At 40.8% G+C, this 21,545-nt stretch overlaps 1 protein-coding gene across 15 annotated transcripts in view; it reads right to left on the bottom strand.

The window, feature by feature from the left end:
* Positions 1-2,397: 2,397 nt before the first annotated feature.
* PARD3 (par-3 family cell polarity regulator) overlaps positions 2,398-21,545 on the bottom strand; it is a 766,077-nt gene continuing 746,929 nt past the window's right edge. For 8 of the 15 annotated variants that reach the window (XM_053668865.1, XM_053668863.1, XM_053668869.1 and 5 more), the window contains 3 exons: positions 20,564-20,684; positions 10,969-11,099; positions 2,398-4,399 (listed from right to left, as the gene is read on the bottom strand). In XM_053668865.1, coding sequence (XP_053524840.1) covers positions 4,006-4,399; positions 10,969-11,099; positions 20,564-20,684 — 646 coding nt within the window. In that variant the 3' untranslated portion in view covers positions 2,398-4,005. The remainder of the gene's footprint in view (positions 4,400-10,968; positions 11,100-20,563; positions 20,685-21,545) is intronic. The other 7 variants (XM_053668874.1, XM_053668872.1, XM_053668873.1 and 4 more) reach the window with 1 other exon arrangement.

Consider the following 21,545-nt stretch of genomic DNA (forward strand, 5'->3'; position numbering starts at 1 on the left):
GCTGAAGGTGGTTTTCCATTAAAGCACCTCCGTCCCTCTCTTTCTGACCTGTGAATGTGCTTATTAGCTGCCTTATTAAGATGATATCCTGTCTCTAAAGTAAGAAAGAAAGATTATCTCCTTATCTGACATGTCATCATCAGAGTAATCTTTGTGGGGAAAAAAATGACTGTGAAATAGACATTAAAATTTATGGCACACTCTGCCATCAAAGAAGGACGTCCATGATGGAGTACATATACTTAGCAGTGGCTCAACCTTAGTGACATAATCTGTGACCAGCAGAGCCAGAAACAAAGGACTGCCTGCTTCATCTGCTTCACCAAAGCTTGGTTCTGACTGGGGGTAAGACTAGGGTTTGAAGGACTTAGAGGATGAAATGAGGAACACTAAACCAGACAAATATAGACACATATAGAATTACAGAAATATGCTGCGTATGCTTGTATATGTATACACAAACATGTACTCTAATAAAAACTACTGAAGGGAGGGAGCAGTCTGAAAGATGATCAGCACATCCGGGTTAACAGTGAACAACATGGACAGAGGAGCCTCAGCAGCCCCAGTCTCTTTCCTTGGTCTTGGACTCATGGTGGCAGACAATCACCAAGCCCGTGGCTGACAAAGTGGTCAGCTCAGTTTAACTATTTCTGCCCCTTTTCAGAAACGATTTCCAATAAAACAAATTTCTCCCACTCAAAGAAACAGAAGATTCATTTGGTTTACTCTATCTGATGTGATATATTCAAATTCCTTGGCAGAAAACCTGAACAACCCAGGTCCCACACTCCTTCCCATTCATGGGACAGCCCAGGCAGTTGTGGGTGCTTTGACCTCTGAGTAGTAGTCTGTGTCTAACTGCCCACAGGGAGAGGGGGTGGAGGGATGGTGCTTAAGTTACATACAATATAGACGTTATATAATATTTTTATAATTTATATTTACATGTTAATCTTTATAAGACTATGGTGTTTTTAACCCTCACCTGAGGATATGTTTATTGATTTTAGAGAGGAGGAAGAGAGAGAGAGAAAAAGAATTGATATAGGAGAAGCATCAAGGTTGTCTCTCATATGTTCCCCGACTGGGAATCAGACCTGTTATCTTTCCGTTACGGTACAATGCTCCAATCAACTGAGCCACCTGGCCAGGGCAGACTATATACTAATAATGGACTAAAGTGGTAATATAATAGTGGAGCATTTTTTTCTGAAGGACAGTTGAGTTACTCCATGTCCATCCCTATCCAAGTGGGGCTGCCTGCCCCATTTTGTGCCTTGAGATGCCCCCTGTGGTACTGGGCAGAGTCCAGCTTGGCTCTTCCTAGGACATGCTCTTCCAGTGACCCATGGAAGACCTTGTGAGGTGTCCTGGAGCAGCCAGAGGTGAGTTTATTCAAACAAAATTATTTCATGGAGCATATTCTTACTTCTGTGCGGACCCATATCTATTCCTACTTCTTGGTACAGCTCAAATTGTCCGTTTTAATCTACAAATTCTGTTGTGATTTGCGTCCCCTCAACATTTAAGATTACCTCTCCTGCTTTACCTCTCACTGTCAGCTGAGATAAATAACCTGCAAGTTTCGGCATTTGCAATGGGCTTGCTGCTCAGTGAGAAAATTAACAAATCTGTCCATCTTCCTTTTCTACTTTCCACACCGTGCATGCATATAAGAAACAAAGACGTGTTACTTACTTGGCTTGCTATAGAACTCTTATTAGAATCCTGATGTGAATTTGGATTTAGTGACAGAATGAGGGCTGCTATGACAACCAGCAGAAGGCAGGCACCCCACAAGAAAAACATTTCTGACAGGTTTTAGCAAAACCTTTGGGTGGGGACCACGATATTTGTGCATAAAGACATACATAGGATGTATTGCCTTCATACCATCAAAGCATCGTGCAAATACTAATGAGTGTCCATCTGCAAGATTTAGTAAAGCCTTATTTCATAATCAGGGAAATAAGAGCCAGGTTAGTATTAAAAGTGAGCTAGAATTTGGACATTTTCTGGGCTCACCACATTCAAGGATAGATAGAACTCAATCCAAACACTTGGCTTGCTCAAATGATCCAAAGGGAGCAAAGGGCAATAATAACATTTATTCTCTGTCTTATTTTTTTCCAATTAGTTCTAGCATATTGGCTCCTTCAATTCAGAATTACCCAGGCTTCTTTCAGCAGCCTGGGCCTTTCATGGACTCATTCAGAAGGTCCTCCTTTCCTGAGGTGTTCAAATAAGCAATCAATCACCCATTTCTGTGTTTGCACAGACAGACATGAGGAAACTTTCAACTTTCACTAAATATTAAAAAATAACCCACATGTGCTAATATACTTAAAAAACCCAGCTAGGAGAGTTTCCATAAGAATATTACAGACACCACCAACGGAAGAAATATGCCTTTTATTATAAGTCTCATATGTACAGAGGAAGCTGTTCCTTGCAGCTCAGGGCAGGCTGTGAGAAAGAGCCCTGCCATCGAAGGTCACCATGTTTACATTAACATAATTGTGAAACGTCACCACACATTATGAACAAATAGAACCATTATAGAGAAATGCAAAAGAGACATAGGTACGTGTATGGACATTTCATACATTTTCTAAAAACAAGTGGACACAAAATACAATGTGCCATTAAAAAAATAGGCATAGCAGTACAGGGTGTTTGTTTTTTCTTTCCTTGTTAATATATGGTATACTGAGCTTTGATCTCAAGCGTTTTCACATTGGGATTTGCAGGCACTTTAGCAACCTGGCCATGGTTTACAATACATGATGTTGAGACCAACAGATGAAAACACAAGAGCAACTGAGGTCCTAATGACCCACATGTGCATTAAAATATTGACATGAGGAGCACTTTTTGCCACCACTGTTCAGGGACACCAGAATGTTCTCTGTGTGACATGTGGTGGGTTTTCTCTTATTTGTCTTTCCTGTTTCACGGCAGAATTATTCAGTAGCATGGATGGCACCACCAGGCAGATACAGCAAGTGGATGCACTCGACACACGTTAATTCCGATCCACATGAGAAGCAGCAGAAAGCAGATGAGTTTCCAGAATGTCCAAATGACTGACCTATCTTTGCCCCACTTTATGCACTTCCTGCCAACCTGTCAATCAAAAACTAATTAAAATAATTGCCTGAATGTACTGGGCCAGAAGCTTATCCTGGCAGAATTTTCTTAGCTACCACTTCCCACATTGCGATATATGTTTGGGCCTGCAGATGGGCAGGCCCAGCCCCTCCCCACCAGGGGTCCCTCCCGTCTCCCACCTTCCCTACCCAGAGCTGTGGTGACTTACCACATGTGTTTGGAACATGACCGAACAAGTGTATTTATAATCTCAGAATAGAATGATCACTTTATTGGTAATGTTGAGTTATAAGGCAGTTACAAATGGAGCCCCATCATAATCAGATAATGTAGAAATATGGCTTAGCCTCTTTATAACATGAAGGAACCTTCCTATTATAGGAGCTGAGAATGAAAAGGGGAAACACACTGGTTATATATGACTGTGATGTGAAGTACTGTAAAGACTCAATTTCTGGAGTATGTCACCCACTTTCATCCACCAGAAACTGAGATGTCACCTCACATCTCAGGAAACTTCAAGGTAATAAAGAGAAATCAACATCACCTTGGCCACAAGGTAATTTGTCACCACTAGTTGAACGTAGCTGTAACACAAAGCCATGAACCTCCCTTGAGTCGGTCTCAGAATCCCTGGTCCTCCAGAGAGATGCAGAGTGTATGAATGCTCCAAGCAGATGATTGTCAGATGATGGGAAATCTTCCCATGAAACACACTTGAGACATATGGCAAAGAGAATAAGGCTTTCCATCTCTGCCCATGGTGCTTAAAGGCACTGATACCAACAACAGATATATCCCATAGTACCATGGAGGTTTTTAAACAACTCCTAAAATACAAGTCTTTATAGGAAAATGTCCTTTATTGCATTAATGAAGCATCCACTCTTCTCAGGAATAGAAGGGCCTCCCTTTCTCAGGAGTCTGGAGTCTGTTCAGCCTAGCGACCTGAGAAGGGGAGGGGGGTACGTCCTGCCGAAAGGGCCCCTTAGGAGGAGTGTAACTGGGGTCCTGGACTTTCTTATATGAGTCATAGTTGTTGAGTCCCTCGGGAGGGGGCTGCTTCTTCATCTGTTGCTCTTTCCGTCTCTGTTCCTGGCGAAGGAGTTCCTGGGTCTCCAGCATCACCCTGGCATTGAAACTGTGCCCACCCAGGTAGCCGTTTCTGGAGCCTTGGTAGCTAGAGTACCTGGGGTTCTCCTTGGCACTCTGGAAGCCTTCCCCAGGAGAGTAGTTCTGCTCCCAAGAATCCTGGGAGGTAGAGCTGGCGTTTTTCCTGCTTTGGCTAGAAAGCAAAGCCCAAAGGTCAGTGTAAGATTGGGAGGAGGGGAGAGGGAAAAGAGAAAGGAATGGGTGATGGGAGATATGCATTTTAATATTTCAACAAATAGTACTGTGCTCCATTCATGTGCCAGACACTGTGATGGGGGCTGGAGGAAGAACACATGACTGCCCTCAGCAAGCACAAGCCTTAGACCACTGAATAACAAGGGCTAAACAAGACAGAGAACTAAGAGACTTAGCTGCTCAGAAACAGGGTCCTTCTTCTGTGCCTGGGGACGTACTGTCTGCTCTGTTCAGGGTAACATGTATCTCCTACAAGTTAGACACATTGGCAAGATGCTGTAGAGGAGGATTAGTGATTTGGCAGCAGCTAACCCAGCAATAATTGCTTGCTTCAGAACATTATAATTCAGTTCAAACAAGCAAAGCAAATATTTTACACAGCTGCCACCATGATGCCAGAGATGCGAGCTAATAGGAAGTACATGTAATAGATTACAACATGAGTTCAGTTATGAAAGACTTAAGTCTAGACTCCTTTATAACTAAAAATGCAACAGGTAGTCCCTTACAGCTGGGCTTTGGAGCTGTGTATGTCAGCACTTGACACCCCCCAGAACTCACGCTCATTACAACTGTAGACCTGAAGTCTGCCCGCGCACTGTCACCTCACCAAAGGCCAGGACAACTTACCAAACTCCCTCTTGGTCTCTACATGCTAGGGGAATAAATCAGTCACACAGAGATTTCAAATTCTCATCATTTGTGCAATCAAGTTGCACATCATTTTCTGGAAACATTATTGTTTTGAAACATCTTTAATTTACTATCAAGTCTCTAGATGCTTTTATGAATTTACAATAAAATTGGCTATGATAAAGTAAAACAATTTTGTGCTAGGAAGGAAGACATGCCCTAATTTTTCACCTTGGAAATGGAAGAGACATAAAGAGAATTGAGTAGTAAAACAAAATCTATTGCTCCATTTATCAATAAGAAAACCATTTGGTGACAGTATGTATTGCTCAGCCATTTGCATCAGCACACACACAATGGAATGTGCAAAAGGGCCCCTGCAGAGAAGAACTAGGCTATGCAGTCACTGGGTCTCCCACAGAGAGGAAGCAACTGAAATTTTTGAACATTTGGCAGTGCGATCAATATGGTTTGGGATGAAACCCGCCTGTTTTCCATATGGCCTAAAATGTATTCAAAGATATATTCATCTCTGGACATGACTATGATTAACTGAGCAAGCTACAGTACATCTATCTGGTTTTCTTTTAAAGGGAATCAGACTTTTTGTACCATCGGCCCAGATGAGAATCCTTACATTTGATGGGATAGTTTATTTGCCTAAAGCACTGATTATCTGCACTTGAAAAGTCATAAATTAATCTGCCCAGAGACAGGAATGATGGAAAGTGCCAGCATGAAACCAGAGATTTGGCATTAATCATGAAACTTTAATTAAAACAAAGAACTTGTTACTGGTGTTACAGCAACAAAAGTGGGACTTCTTCATGAGTTAGTTATCAATCTAAAGACAACCAGAAATAGGCTGCAGACATTTCACTCTTTGTCACCCTTGGCCTGCAGTGCCCCACTAACTCTCTCCATCCCCCCCACTCCCAGTCCAGGAAGCTCTATGGAAGTCATGCATCATATGTTGAATTCTGAATTATTCCAGAATACATTGAGAATTCACTAAAGGTTTGATAGGGGTGGAAACTATGATGATGTGGGAGAATTTTTTAGCTAAAATTTTCCTCAAATTAGTCAGTATAGAGAGAGGTAAGCAGACCTTCTGAGGAAAGTACATATACATAGATACATACGCATGTACACACATACACACACACCCTTGGTGAGAAAGCTAGTGTATCATAGCTTCTGCTTAAGACACAGGAAGTGAGCAGATCACAGAGAAACAAAAGAGCACAGTGGACAGCAAGAATTTCCTGCATTAGGAAACTAGTCTTCTGGGTAGTAGGCACAATGGGAGTGTGGCTTAGGATCAAGACAGACATGGGTGCAAATCTGAAATCTGCCGCCTTCCAGCTGAGTGACACTGGGAGGGTTATGCTCTCCAGGCCCAACTTGCCTTGTCTGTGAAGTAGGTATAATATGTAACCTCATAACGTTATGGGGCAGAAATAAACAAAATAACACAAGTAAAATGCTTAGAAAAGTGGGGCACAGAGTAAATGTTTGACTACTGGGTATTGGAGAAGGAGTCTGAAGGCAGAGTCACTTTGCCTTCAAAGAGTAGGCTCTGGGTTTTGGGGACACCATTCTGGCCAATAAAAATATTTTAAAAATATTGGCTTTCTCTTCCTTTGTCAGAGAAATTGAGTAGAGATAGGAAGGAGAGACAGGCACTAGAGAGTAACTGAAAACCCTCCCTCAGTGAAGGCAAGTCCACGCGCTCCACAGAGATGAGATGGAAGCTCTTGGCTGTGCCACGAGAACCCAAAGGACTCAGTAACAATGGCAGCAAGAAAATGTTAATCTCCTTCCACTGAATTTCCTTCTAACCAACACGCAGGTTTGTCTGGTCTTGGAATGAGCCCACTAGAAACTTTTGAATTCACTGAGAGCACATACCCTGGTTTGTCAGCAACTACCTTTCAGTGATTACAACAATCTCTGATGTGGTCTACAGGCCACCACAGCACAGAGGTCTCAGAGCAAAGACCTGGTGCTGGCAGAGAGCCACCGAGGTGAGGAGGATGCAGGAGTATGAGGAAAGTTGTAAAGACCAAAGCTAACAAGTAGACAAGCAGCCCAGAGGCATAATAAATGGGCCTGTGGGGGAGACCATGTCAGGGTGTGAAGAAAGTGGAGAAGTAAGACATACAAAGCAGAGAAGAGTGAGACACCAACCGAGTGAACCTGAGAGAGAGGGAAAAATCAAGAAGAAATTTGGAGACATTTAAAAATGAGCAGGAAACAAGTGGGCAGCGACCAGAGGGGAGAGGGAAGGGAACTTAAGGGGAAAAAGGGGGAGGGATTTTGAGGAACAAGTATGAAAGACACAGAGATGAGGACTGGGGGGGGGGAATGGGAGGGAGGGGGGAGACCGGGCGGGGGGGGGGAAGAGAAAAAAAATGTACTTGAAAAGTAACTAAATAAAATTTAATATAAAAAAAAATAAAAATAAAAATGAGCAGGAACATTAAAAAAATTAATAAAGGACCTTAGGTACTTAATTTATCAGTGACTATGCCTGAATGCACTTCTCAGTTTGAGTGTTGCCTTTTGGATACTGAATAAAGGAACTAATTTAGGACTAAAAAATAGATTTTAAAAAAAGAAAGTAAAAAAAAAAAGAATAAAAAAATTGATTCAGCAATTTAAAAAATAAAAAAGAAACCTTAACTGATTGACAATCGAATGTGGGGCCACTGAGGTCCCCTTTCCTTCAGAACTAATGTTACCACCTGGCTAATGTTTCCTACTGACATTTCAAAATGAAACTGGAATTCTGCCTATAGGCTTCCTTAATTACAGTTAGGATTTCAAGCCACTCTGGCTCACAGACATCCCTCTAATTCAAACCACCTTATCTAGTGTGACTGAGACAAAGTCTTGACCATTTGTTTTATTTTATGCTCTACTTGGCAACTGAGCTATTTTTTGTGTATGAGCTCTTTTTGGTATCAAATGCCGTACAAACTTGTTTAGATAAAACGCTGCTAATTGTCAACATCCGAAAAGCAGAGGTCAAGTGTCCCTGAAGAATATCGGATGTCAGAGGCGTGGGCTGCTCTACAGCTCAAGCAGACCACTGCCACCCCCTCCGCCCTCCTGTGTGGTTTTTTGCCTTTCTTCAGGCTCTGCACACAGCCTGCGGCGCAGTGCAGCCACTCTGCAGGGGGCCGGGCTCCACACACCTAACTGTTGTCACACGTGGGAGGTTCACATGAAGAAATGAGCCTCTACAAGAAGAGAACATGTCAAGTCCCACTTGCCTATATGTACACAAGTCTAACATTTTGGGTTTTTTGCTTTTCTGATACCTGCCCAGAATAAAATGGCTAATAATAAAGAAGACTGTTAAGGAAAATAGGGGAATAGGAAGGAAAAATAATCAGGGAATTTTACAATTCCCCAGAGGGAAAGTTTCAGTTGTTTAGGGAAACACTGAGAAACACCAGTAGTACCAGTAGTACCAATAGCAGCAACCCTCTTCTACATGGAAGTATAGATTCTTCTACAAGTGCTTCAGGTGGAGGCAGAGAGAGGTATGGGAAAGGACGACGGAGAGTGAAGAACAGGGGAGATGTGTAGGACAAAAGGACTTTTTGGAATATTGAGCTCCTATGGAATGAGACCAGGAAAAACTCCATGGAAAGGCTGACCTCCAATATGCGTGTTTTCTGACACTGTTCTTTCCTGCGACTCAGGACCCTTGCCTCTTTCTCACCGGGCCATCTGCCCTTCCAGGCCCTCCAGCCACTCTCTCTCCCCCACGTCCCTTCCTTATTCCTGTGTATGTCAACTCACTCCTCTTTATGAATATTTCTCCTCCATTTCTTATAAATACTCTCCATCAAGTTAAAATACACAAAGCCACACAATCTGCCAATGGACTAAGAGCATATTCCCACAGCATACTGTAACAATTCACATGGGCCATGATGTGCCACGGGCCCCCATGTGGCTGCGGCAGCAGGGCCAAGCCCACTGTGTCAGTTCACTCACATTATCATGCTCCTGTCTCTGATGACTGCAAGCCAGTGGGCTGGGAGAAGGGCACTGGCATGGAAGAAGCCGTATGTATAATCCCCAAGGCATCCAGCAGCTGATGCACTGAGCTGATTCATAAAGTGGCCTCCTTCCAAATGCTAAGGGCATTAGAGCACAGAGGGGGGCTTTACACTCACATCTGTCAATATTCAAAACTTGAAAATAAAAGCTCTTGGTAGCAATGAGCCATAAAAAATAATGGTTCTAGAGAGCGCGGGCAAGTTTGGGTTTGAATTCTGACAGAATTTGTATTAGCTGTGTGACCTTGAGAAAGTTGCTTGTTAATTAACCTTTCAAGAGCCATTTCCTTGTTAGATAATATATCTCCAGGCCCTGCCCAGCCCTAACCTTCAATGCCATTTACCTAGAATGGGCTAAATAACTGTTAGCTATCCTCCTATTAATTTTTTTATATTTGATATTTCACCTCATTCTTTTTTTTACAATTTAATTGTTGTTCAAGTACAGTTTTCTGTCATTTACTCCCATCCAAGCCCACCCCCCCAGCCCACCCCACTGCCCTCCCATTTCCACCCCCCCCCAGTTTTTGTCCATGTGTCCTTTATACTTGTTCCTGTAAACCCTTCCCCTTTTCCCCTGAAATTCCCTCCCCCCTCCCCTCTGGCTATCCTCCTATTTAAAAGAAAAGATAATTCTATGTAAAAGAAAAAAATAATTTATTCCTCCAAGGAAATACAATTTTATGAACTGAGAAAAGAACAACTGAATGAACAAGTTACCATTGTAATGGTGCTCATCCCGGTACAGCCTCTCATCCACAGCCACATCCCCCTGGTGGCACAGGGCAGTGTGGTCAAGTCCCTCATGGTTATGACAGTGACCATTTAACATTTAAAGAGGCTCATCTTTATTAGAACTTGAATCAAGCTCACTTTTATATTAGTCAGTTAGGCTACAGATTTGCCCCACCCCCGCCAAGTAAAAGTTGTTTTGCTCATATTTGAAACACTTGATAAAAATATGGTAAGTGGGTTATTTTCCTACCCAAAATGTTTTTGTCACTTGGTTTGATTTTGACACCTGGTGTGAAGTAAAAAAACAAATTCCTGTAAGAATTGTGATTAGAGGAGTGACTTGTTTGGGGAAGTTTGGAAAGCTGAATATTTTTAAATACTTTTATTTTTATTGTGAATAGAAAAAATACTCAGATGGAAAAGTGGTTATTGTTGCCTGTGTTAGGCCCAGTCACCTGAGTGCTTTCCAGGCCCGACAGAGAACCTGGTAGCAGAGGGAGCTCCACGTCTAGAGCCCAGCAGATACACCCTCCCACGTGGCTCTCAGCTAAATAGAGGGGATCCCTGGAATCCTCTGAGGATCAAATGCAAGCAAATGCAGAGCAGGCAGAACAACAAGAGAGGGAGGTTAGGGAGCACAAAGCTCAGCTAAGGGCTGAGCACGGAGCAAACACCTCACCGTTCTACAGAGCTCTAGGTGTACACAGTACCAGTTACTCTAGTTACCCTATGAATTAAGCAAAAGCAGAGTTATCTTTCCATTTTCAGATAAGGAAGCTCTCTTGTCCATGGCCACAGGGGAGGCAGTAGAACTGATACTATAACCCGGGTCCAGCTGTAAGCCCCTGTTCTCAGGGGCCGGGAACCTGCTTTCCATTAGGGAGTTTCTGAGTGATAATATTGGCATCTCCTGAGCCATCTTTCTTTCTAGTCTCTTGCCACATAGTAAGATGGCCTCTAAGCCAGGCAGCAACCCACCATCACTCGGCTCCTCTCTGGCCACCATGTGGAAGGTGGAGAGGCCAGGGAAAGTTTGCAAGGGCTGTGTGACGTAAGAACTCACCGAGGCAGGGAGCTGTACTGGCGCTGGGCCTGCTGGAAGTTCTCACGCTCCTCCTGCCGCTGGCGCTGCATCTGCACTTCCACAGACACCGAGTGCCGGCCACTGGGCCCCGAGGGTCGGGAGCTGGGCTGCTGGGGGAAATGCAAAATAATCACGAGAAGGGAATCACATGGATTCCTACAGACTGACTTAGACAAACTTGGCAAATTCTGCGAAATTTAAAAAAATCAAGAGCAATTTTTCTTACGTTTGAGAAAGCAGACGTCTAATTGCTCTCATGAGCCCCCCAAACTGAAAAACCTTACGTTCTGATTATAGCTTTAGAAGGGCTGGAACCAGAAAGGTCGGCCTTTCTAAATTTGCCTTATGAAGTTTGGCAAATCCTGAAATCAGACGCCAGTTTACATCCACGTATACAGAGCAAACAAGAATTTGATGCCAAGTAAATAAATATAAATTGGCTATACTAATTCACAAAAGTGGAAAACTTCATGGGGTGGATACTTGTTAGCTGTGGTGGTGAACGTTTTTGATAGTTACATATTTTAGTTTAACAGTAGCATACAATATGAGCTGATCCCCCTTTTTGTAAAGAATGACAGCTGATTATTGAACCAAGATTAGTTGAAACTAGCCACTGTTAGCCATGTACAGGTTTCCCCCAGTCCACAGATGGTAGCCAAATGGGGAATAGAAATGCTTATCAAAAGAATAAACCTGAAAGCTAACAGCGCCTTGAATTGGTTATGAGAGAAGACATTTCTGCCTTAGTGACTAGGGAGTGGCATTTTTACCTAGGTTAACTATATCCTATAGAGAAATGCTCAATCCCGTTGACTAAAGACTTTGGTCAGCAGGTCTTCTGCTGATGGCCTCTTGTCCAGATCGGATACTGGATGTGCACACTGTACTGCGTAGCTCAAGCCCTGTGAATGCTCTGGCTTCTCAGTGACAGGTTTTAGCTTACCTTCCAGATCTGGCCTTCTGAAATGAAAGTAGCTCTGCTCAAAATAGACACCAATGACTCTAATGCTACACATACCCAACATCACTGGGATACACAATAGTTTATCCCAGCATCACTGGCACACACTCTTAAATAATCCTTTTGGTGCATGCTAACCTCTGTTCCCCTTGGTGTTATGCAACATTGTGCAACAGGCATATCCTGAGTGAAGAATGTCTGTTAAAAACAAGTTAATGATTTTTTTTTAGAGTTGGAAGCAAACGGCAGAGACTTTGATGATCATTTTCTGAATAATAAGAGTCATAGCATTCATTTGAAGAAGCTGCAAGAAAACATGTGGGCTTGTTACTTATAGATGGCTCCTGTAGTTGGCTTTTGTGTGAACAGCAAGCAATCATTATCTATTACCCTCTTTCTGCCTGGCCAGCATTATCTTCTTTGTTGGTAAGCAATAACATGGCAATATATAGGAAACAAATTTCAAAGCATATGGGCATAGTTAGTGAACATATTAAAAATATCCTGATGCAAAAATAATGTGTGAAGAGATTAGGGTTTACAATACCCTAGTTTCTAGTAGTGGGTGTTTATAGCCACACTCATTGGAACAAATGTGTGTTTAGAGACCCTCTCCACAACACCGGTCAAATAACACATCAATGGTGCCTTTAGCAAAGACGGCACTTCACTAAGTGAGTTTGCTTATACAAACAATACATCAACCAAGTGTTCATCAATTGCATTAAAGAAGACAGACATTTTCTTCCATTACACTAGATGAGGGTGGCCGAACAGGAAACCAAGCTGTTCTAGTTTCATGGTGAGCCAGGGACTTCTGAGAGAAGCCACTGGACACAGGGAAAGCAAAGCAAGAAAACACTACGCAACTTTCTTCACGTCTTCATTCCCCTTCCTTTTCACTCAGAATAAGCTATGTACATGTGTCAAGCTGCCTTGAAAGATCTGGCATTCTGCAGCAAGATTTCATAACCAGCTATGAAGGCTCATGCTGTTCTGTGACACACTGCTGCGGACATGTAAAAAGAAAATGCAAGGTCTTGTAGAAATTTCAGGGGTATTTTCAAGTTGTTTCTTCAAGAAGCCTAAACATTTCATTCGTGCAGAGAAAGACAAATGTTGAAGGGCTCTGTTTCCTCAACTGCCTCAAAGAAACGCATGTTTCCTGACACTGTTCACCTCAAACCTTGTGAGCAGCAATGGTCTAACTGCATCTTGATGAACTCCAACAAGGAAATGATCATCAGATGGCCTCTGAAGCTTAAAATGAGTGAAGAAGTTTGGTATCGGCATATTGACATATTTCACACTATTATGCTCAGTATGACAAAATATGAATCTCAGGCTTACCATTAATATTTTACTCAATTTCAGAGCATACAAAAAGATTGCTTATTAAAAGGAATCACCCATACCTTTATGGTGAAACTTTACTGGCCCATAGATTTCAAGGAAGACTATATACATAATCAGCTTAAAGCAACAACTAAATAAGTTCATCTCGAAAGTTTTATACTTGGCCTAAATTAAAAATAACCTCATTCATGATATCAATGATGATCTCATAAAAATGTAAATTGTGGGACCAAAACTACAATCAACAATCCTGATTTTTAAGTATGTGGTTTTCCATCCTATGGCAGAAATAGAACAATGTATCAAGTGTCCCAAATTACAAAAACATAGACATAAATGAAGAACGATATAACTGGTATCTCCAGAGAGAAGTGCATGTTTTCAAAGAAAACAGCATCAACAGCTACAACAAAGTGACATCTATACAGAGAAACATGCAGGTAAAGCAAAACTGAAATAATTCTGGAGATTCATCAAATAATAAGGCAATAACTCTGGCCTTCTTGTTGATGATACGGGTGACAAGCAATGACCTTTCAAGTAAAAAAAAAAAAAATCACCCAGTTGCCAAGGCTGTATGACAGAGGTTGTACAATGAAACAGACCATGGGTATCTATTACACAGTGAGCTGTAGGGCCATGATAAGTGACTACCTCCAGGGCTGATGTTTAAGCCCCAAGTGAAAACTATGCACATTGCTTCTGTAAATGAGCTGGTCTAAAACTACTGGTCTTTATACTGATTATTAAAGAGATACTATTTATACTATGTAAAGATAATATAAAGCTTGGGAAAGCTATACAATTTTGGTATCACTTACTAGTGTAAAGCAAAATAAAAAATACCTTCTATATAGTGTTTCACTAAATTGGATTATTAACTAAGCATGTCTCTCAATTAAATAAAATCACTTATTTTTCCCAAATAAAAATAGACAATAGAAAATAGATAAAACCAAAACTTCTAGTAGTTAATAGACTAAAAAAGAACAAAAATATACATACAGTACAAAGTTTCAGTACTAATGAGAACTAGGTATAATAATATACAATTTTTAGAGGTTAATATAAAAGTGTATCACTTATGAAATAAAATTCACTACTGTTTTATTAATATTTACATAAAATACCACTCAATAATTTTTCAATGTTCTAATTTTCCTTCATATAGATTAAAAAAATATAAGCACATATTTGTACACTTATATATACTCACATAAACACACATATGTAGTATTCTTATAAATGATAATTTAAATGAGTTTTCTACTTAAATTATGAATAACAAATTTTCCAATTTTCATATGCGTGCCAGGTATGTGGAAAAGAAAACCAGAATACACAAGTGTGCATCCTGTGGATGAGCCTGTGGTGAGGCTGAGGATGAGCATGATGAGAGTGACAATAAGAACGAGACTAACAATATCGTCTTAGGACTTAAAATCCTTATTTGAGCACATCAAATGTGCTGTGACCCGAATATGAATTCCATATTCTGGTACATAAGTGTAATTTAAAGATTTGGTAGAGGGCAAAATAATTTTTATGCCACCAAATCATACAGAGCGTAAACAGTTTACTATGGTTAAGAGTGAACATTACTAACACAGGTAACGACCTTCTACAGCAGGCTTATTTATACCTTTAGCCCAAAGTTAACTCTGTCTATCAATCCTACCTTCCCAGTCCTCCACCTCTACCCCACCACCTGCTACACTTAGACAACTATCAATTGAACTCTTGGAGATTCTGAAAGTTGAAAAGCTTAATTGCTACTAATAATGTGAGTAATGGTTGAAAAATTTGCAGAGCATGCCAATTTCCCTCATAAAGTTTTTACAAATACATGACTGGGTTTTAACATACTATTTGTCTTCATCTCATTTTTCCCAACCTGCATTTGGCCCTATTTTTCCCCCATCTTAAGCAGCAGCTCCACTGAAAACAAAAGGGTGGCTCTCAAAACAAGCCCTGACTGCTGCAGTGCTGCAGGCTCAACACAGCCAAGGCAGCTTACAAGACTCTACCACCATAGGCCCCGGCCGGTAAAATGGCCCATGGGTCACTTTGACTAGCAGTATGGGGTAGGGGCTAGAAGAAAAGGAGCCTACTTCGCAGAAGCACAGAGGTTTTTGCCATGAGGAAAGAGTACCCCTTTGCTGTGAAAATGGCTTTCTCCAGGCCAATTTCCAAAGGAGATGACTTCCACCCAAACTGAACTAGAGTACCACTACTGCAAGGCTGTTAACTAAGAAGGCATTTTTTGAGTCAAATTATGGACATGCACAATGAGGGGTGCAGCAGGGTGGCTGTGTACTGTAAATTGACTCTCTAATTAAAGCAGGCAAAACCTTACAATGGTACAGGAGCCATTAAAAGTCCCAGGCAGATTTTTTTAAAAATTTGTTTAAAGACAGCTTGGAAAAAGTTTAGAGGAGAAGAGGATATTCACATCACAGAGGACCAATTTTCTATCTGAAGAACTAAACTACTCTCAGTCACTATCAACCTGGGATGGGAAGGATTTAGTGATATTGCTATTAAAGGTTCCATTATCCCATCCATCAGTCATCTCAGCCAGCAAGTCTCCTTGTGGACAACACTCGGGTATCTTCAAAGTTTTAACAGCATTCTATACTTATGTTGGCAGCCTGCAATTTAAATCTTTTAAGAGCAACTCTAAGTCCTGTCCATATCTGAGCTCTGTGATAATAACCCTAACCTCAGCTATAGTTCCATTATCTTAGGGAAGATTTAAAGCAACTTGCTGCTTTATTTATGTTGCACCTGGCACTATGTGGCAAAGAAGTCCCCTTTTTTTTTGCTTCTTCTTTACTCAACTGCAGAGAGAATTCAGTTCAATTATAGAGCTAAGAAAATTTTCTGGGCCTCTGCTTATCTAAAGACCTTTTGTGCTCCCTCAGGCCCAGACATTATTTTGAACAAACACCCATCCAGAAACAGGTCCGTTTGGTGCTGCTAGAGTTTAAAGAGAATATTCTGAAAATGGATGAATTGAAAAGAGCTACCTGCATTAATTTTCTGCAGCCTCTCTCTGCATGTAAAGTGACTGGCTTGGATATTTTTCTATATGATACATCTGGATGCACTTTGTGTGTGGGCATTTCTAATAAGGATGGCAATTTTGACTAATATGGTCTAAGCTGTACACAGCTGGAAGATGAGCTTGTAGTTCCTTAAAACTAAAATGATCACAAACCATTCCAGTGGGTGAGTTCATGGTATCATCCTTTCCAAACAGTGACCTTTTAAGGTCAGAATATATACAGGAAAAGAAAAGATTTCAAAGTACTCAAAGCTCAGTTTGTAAAAAACATAATAAAAAGCTACAGTTGGAATAAGCAGGTAGCCCTTATTAGGGTAACAATGAGAATTGGTATGAAAATTAATATGCTAAGTAGAATTATAGTCACTTTCAGCTTATTTACATGACCAGGAAATGGAGAGTATACAGAAAAATCGCAACTGTTTGAAAATAAAATAAATACAAAGTAAAGATTAAGTTCTGACCCACAATTTAGGAAGTTATTCCACTCTTAAAGCAATCAGCCTGCCATCCTAATAATTCCTGGCTCACTCATTACAGGAAATGATAATACAAGCCAAGTTGCCTGTCTAAAGTTGCTATGGCATTTTGCTATACAATAATTTGATCTATAACCTTCAGTAGTTGAGTTTCTAAACCCAGAAGATTTTGTCAAATATTTTTCCTAACATGATGGTTCATATTAAGTAGATAATACAGAAACATGTGCCAAAATATTCATGGCCCCCATTCAAAAAAATAAAGAAAACAAAATGAGTATCAAATCATTTCCACATCTCCCAATGAAAACCACAAGAGCTAAAAGTAGGAAATGCTCCTTTAGCCTCAAACAAACTTGGAGGTGTTGCATGTGGATAACAAGAAATGTTGTCAACAAGAAATACATCACATCAATCTTGGTTCTCAACCTTTTACATTTAAAATATATTCCAATTTCAAAGAGGTGTTCTTTGAAGCCTTCCTGACCGCTAACAAATGATTTGGGTGTGGTTTTCTGTGCTCAAAAGTCCATGTATACCCCCATCACCAACTGAACAGGTTCCTTTCTTCCATACCAGTTCCACTGTAGAGTTCTAAGGGCCTTCTTGGTTTTCTCATCTTTATTTCCAGCACCAAACCCAATGACTACAACATAGGAAGCACTGAAGAAACTTGGTGAATTAAATAATTAAGTATAAATGATGTGAATATGCTGGTTTGAAATCCACACTCTCGGGTAAAGTGAAGCGGTATCACACTGCTCCTCTTGGCAGGAGGTGGGAATGAGAGGCCCACGGGGGATTCTGCAAGTTGAAACAGTGTGTGTGAGCACCCTTTTCATATGCAGTTGCTCTTTTCTTCACGTTACCCTGCACTCATCACTCTTTTTAAATACACAGTTAAAGATGTTTTTCCACATGCAACAAGAGAAGCCTACTTGAGTCAATTATGCCAAACAACATAAATGGATTAAAATAATTCTGTTATATTATTACATGGAAATGACTCGATTTACTTGATCAGCTAGAAAAATAAGCTACATACTTTATTAAAAATGTCATTAATAGTAATCCTGTTGCAGAGGACAATTAGAGATTTTCTTAGATATTAACTGTGCTGGCCTTGTTCCAGAACATCCCAAAGTTGGGTTTAGGATTGGTTTCAGAAGGAGTTTACATTAGTGGGTGTCGGCCTCATATTACCAATTGCCTGCTCTAGGCCAAGTCTTCCTCACTTGACTTACAGTGAAATTCGCCACACTAGGAATGGTTCTCCCATTGTTTGGTCTTCTCCTTTCATTTACAAATTCATCTTCCATCAACTCCAATTTGATAACTAAATCCAATGATCAAAAACCTTTATAACTCTCTGGCCTTGTGTAAAGTATAGAGGGAGTTGAATTTTAAGACCAAAGAGAATCTCAGAAATGATATAAACTTTACAGTGGTGCTTCTTAAAGTGGAACATGTTTCAGAAGGACTGGGAGGGCTTGTTAAAATGCAGTTTCCTGGGCCCCACCCATACAGGTGTGGATCTAGTAGGTCTGAGGCATGACCAGAAGGTGCATTTCTAACATGCTCCCAGGGCTGGGAAGGTGCTGGTCTTGGACCACACTTAAGGAAGTTCTACTTCCATCCACTTTACTCTATACACTGGGCTTCCTCTAATGTGTGCACTCTAACAAAGGATGGAATAACATACTCAGTCACCTGTTTTAACTGTGCTGATCCACTAACAAGGCAACTGAGGCCTGGAGAGCTGGTCACCTGGCAGTGTTCTATTCTGATTCCGTCCTTCTTCATTACTTCAATCTCACATTAAAAGCTCACACCACATTTCTACCTTTCTCTCTTCTCTGCAACTTCACTAATCTCTCATTTCTGTGTTAGGTGGGTCATTTAACTCCCCCCAACCAAAGTAGGATCATTTTGTTTTTATTCAAGTCTTTCCTAACACTGTCCTTCTTGCAGTCTCTACTCTTGCAAATATGTGCTATAATTAAATTTTCAACACTTTGAACTGAATTCATTCACTTTTTAAAAAATCCTCACCTGATGATATGCTTAATGATTTTAAAGAGAGAGGGGGAGGAAGACAGAAAGAGATAAAAAACATCAACGTAAGAGAGAAACATCAATAGGTTGCCTCCCATATGTGTCCAACCGGAGATGCAACCCGCAACCTAGGTATATGCCCTGACTAGGGATTGAATCCATGATCACCTGGTGTAAGGAATGACACTCCAACCAAATGGGCCACCTGTCCAAGGCTCATTAACTTTTTTCACCCTGTTCTCTACTATACTTCAGGAACTCACACACATGGATGTCACACCTTGGACTTCATCACCCAGGACTGGGCCACCTCCGAGATCCTCAACTCCCAAGATGATAGCCTTCTAGGTTTCATGATCCCCTAGACTGCTGATAATTCTCCCATCCTCCTGGGCAATCAGGGTAATCCTTCCATGAGCTGTGTTTACCACCCTACCCAGACTGGGTGACACCCTCACCTGTGTCCTCACCAGAATTCTACAGTACCTTCTTTGACTTTCTGTGATAACTGTTTTGCCAACCCCTGTCATAGAGTTAATCTAAAAATTGTTTTTTCTACTGCCAGTCTTCTAAGCATCACTGGTTATGGTCACATGTGGTGATGAGACGTTACTAACAATCTCAGGTAGGTTTTCTTGCCTACCTGAGAGGCAGCCCATTTATTCACCCCTAATTGACTGTCTCTCAAGCTTCCAGAGACATTGTTCAAAATTCCCATCATCTTGAAGCCCCAAGTTTGCTCCAACTCCTCCCATCCCCAAAAGTACCATCCTTCCTAAGGCTAAACACAAGACAGAAGCATGAGTCTAGAGCAAGTCTGAGGAGGATTAGCATGCCATGCTGTGCAATTTGGGCTGTATCTTGTGGGTATTGAGAGGACTTTCAAAGTTTTGCTTTAGAAAGATCACTCTGGCTGTTGTGTGGAGGATGAACTAGAATAGGGATAGAGGCAGACAAACAAGAGGGATTCAGTAAATACACAAAGGGGCCATGGAGCCCTGATAGCATAGCTCAGTGGATTGAGCATGGGCTTGTGAAGCAAAGTGTTGCCAGTTCAATTCCCAGTCAGGGCACATGCCCGGGTTGCAGGCCAGGTCTCCGGTGGGGGACACATAAGAGGCAACCACACATTGATGTTTCTCTTCCTCTCTTTCTCCTTCCCTTCCCCTTTCTCTAAAAATAAATAAAATATTTTTTTAAAAGGGGCCATGGAAGAATGAAAAAAAAAAGAATTACTAAATACTGTACTTTCATATATTGGAAGAGTAGATATACAATGGACATGTGCTGAGCTAATTTATTCTGGTTCTGATTTTGAGAAAAATATATATAGAAAAATATTTACTGAACTTAAAAACATGCATAATTAAGAGCAAGTATATTTTGCTATGTCTTGTTATAAGGCAAATGAAACCTATTGTGCAATGAACAGATGGTGCAATAAGATGTAAAATGAAATTAGCAATGATGAAACTCAGAAGGAAATGAGGGAAAAGGTTATTATGTTAAAGGTCAAAGGAATTTGGCTCCATCTTGTCTCATTTCATAAAAGACTGATGTCACAGCTTAATGGCTGTGCATTTTCTGTACTGACTTTCTGTTACTGCAGAAAGTTGTAGGAATATCCATTGTACCGATGAACCAAATACTTGCCCAGGGTTGTTCAAAACTATAGGTACGTCGCCGATCTTCTACATCTTCATCCTGCTTTGCTTGCTGGAACTCCTGCCGCAGACGCTGTATCCGATCATGGTTACTAGGAGTTGCTCTGTTGCTAAAAGAGAGATGGGCAACAATGAACACCCTTCACAAATACAATCTGTGACTTGCAGTTACTAGGGAAAAAATGGCATTTTGCTGGGAAATGATGCTATTTAAGAGGATGTGAATTTTAAAACCAGTATCAGGGCATTAAAAATATGTTTTCATTTTGATTAAGACTCATTGAAGTTATTTCAGACAGATATTCAAGAGGGTGAGCATTCTTGAATCTCAGACATTCCTTTTTTATGCAGTTCTATAAAAGCCTCATTTCCTTTCTATAATCTAGCAAGGTGTTGGCAGCAAAATTTTTGGGGACAGAACATTGCATTAAAAGTCAAAAATACCAGGGTCCAGTCCTAGCTCTCCCACCCTCTCAGACTTAGGCACTTAGTACCTCTGACCTGCAGTTTCTATATATATATATATATAAAATTTTTGCTCTAAATATTGTACTGGTAACAATCAAGTGAGATAACACCATACAATATAGTCTCAGAGCACTATTTTCATAATTTCATTATGTGAAGTTCCTATTTATGAGTTATTGGAGGTCCATGCACAAAATGCAGCTTTCACAGTATAAATGAAAAGCATTTTAAAAATAACTTCAGGTGCTAGTTTGATGTAATCAGTTCATAATGATGTTGCCTTCTTTTTTCTAGCACTGAATTTGGTTTATCCTCACAAAAGCTTGTAAGATAGGTTCAGAAGGCAGAATTCCACACACATACACATGCACACCCCCCCCCAATGTAGAAACTGTCATCCAAAGGAGGCTAGTGACTTTTTAGAAGCCTCCAAGCTGCACAGTGGGGAAAGTAAGACAAGAATGCAGATTTTTCTGGATTCTAGCCCACTATACATTCCACTA

Source organism: Artibeus jamaicensis, unplaced genomic scaffold, assembly GCF_021234435.1.
Source record: "Artibeus jamaicensis isolate MK-2021 breed Jamaican fruit bat unplaced genomic scaffold, CSHL_Jam_final contig_515, whole genome shotgun sequence".
NCBI classification, from domain to species: domain Eukaryota; kingdom Metazoa; phylum Chordata; class Mammalia; order Chiroptera; family Phyllostomidae; genus Artibeus; species Artibeus jamaicensis.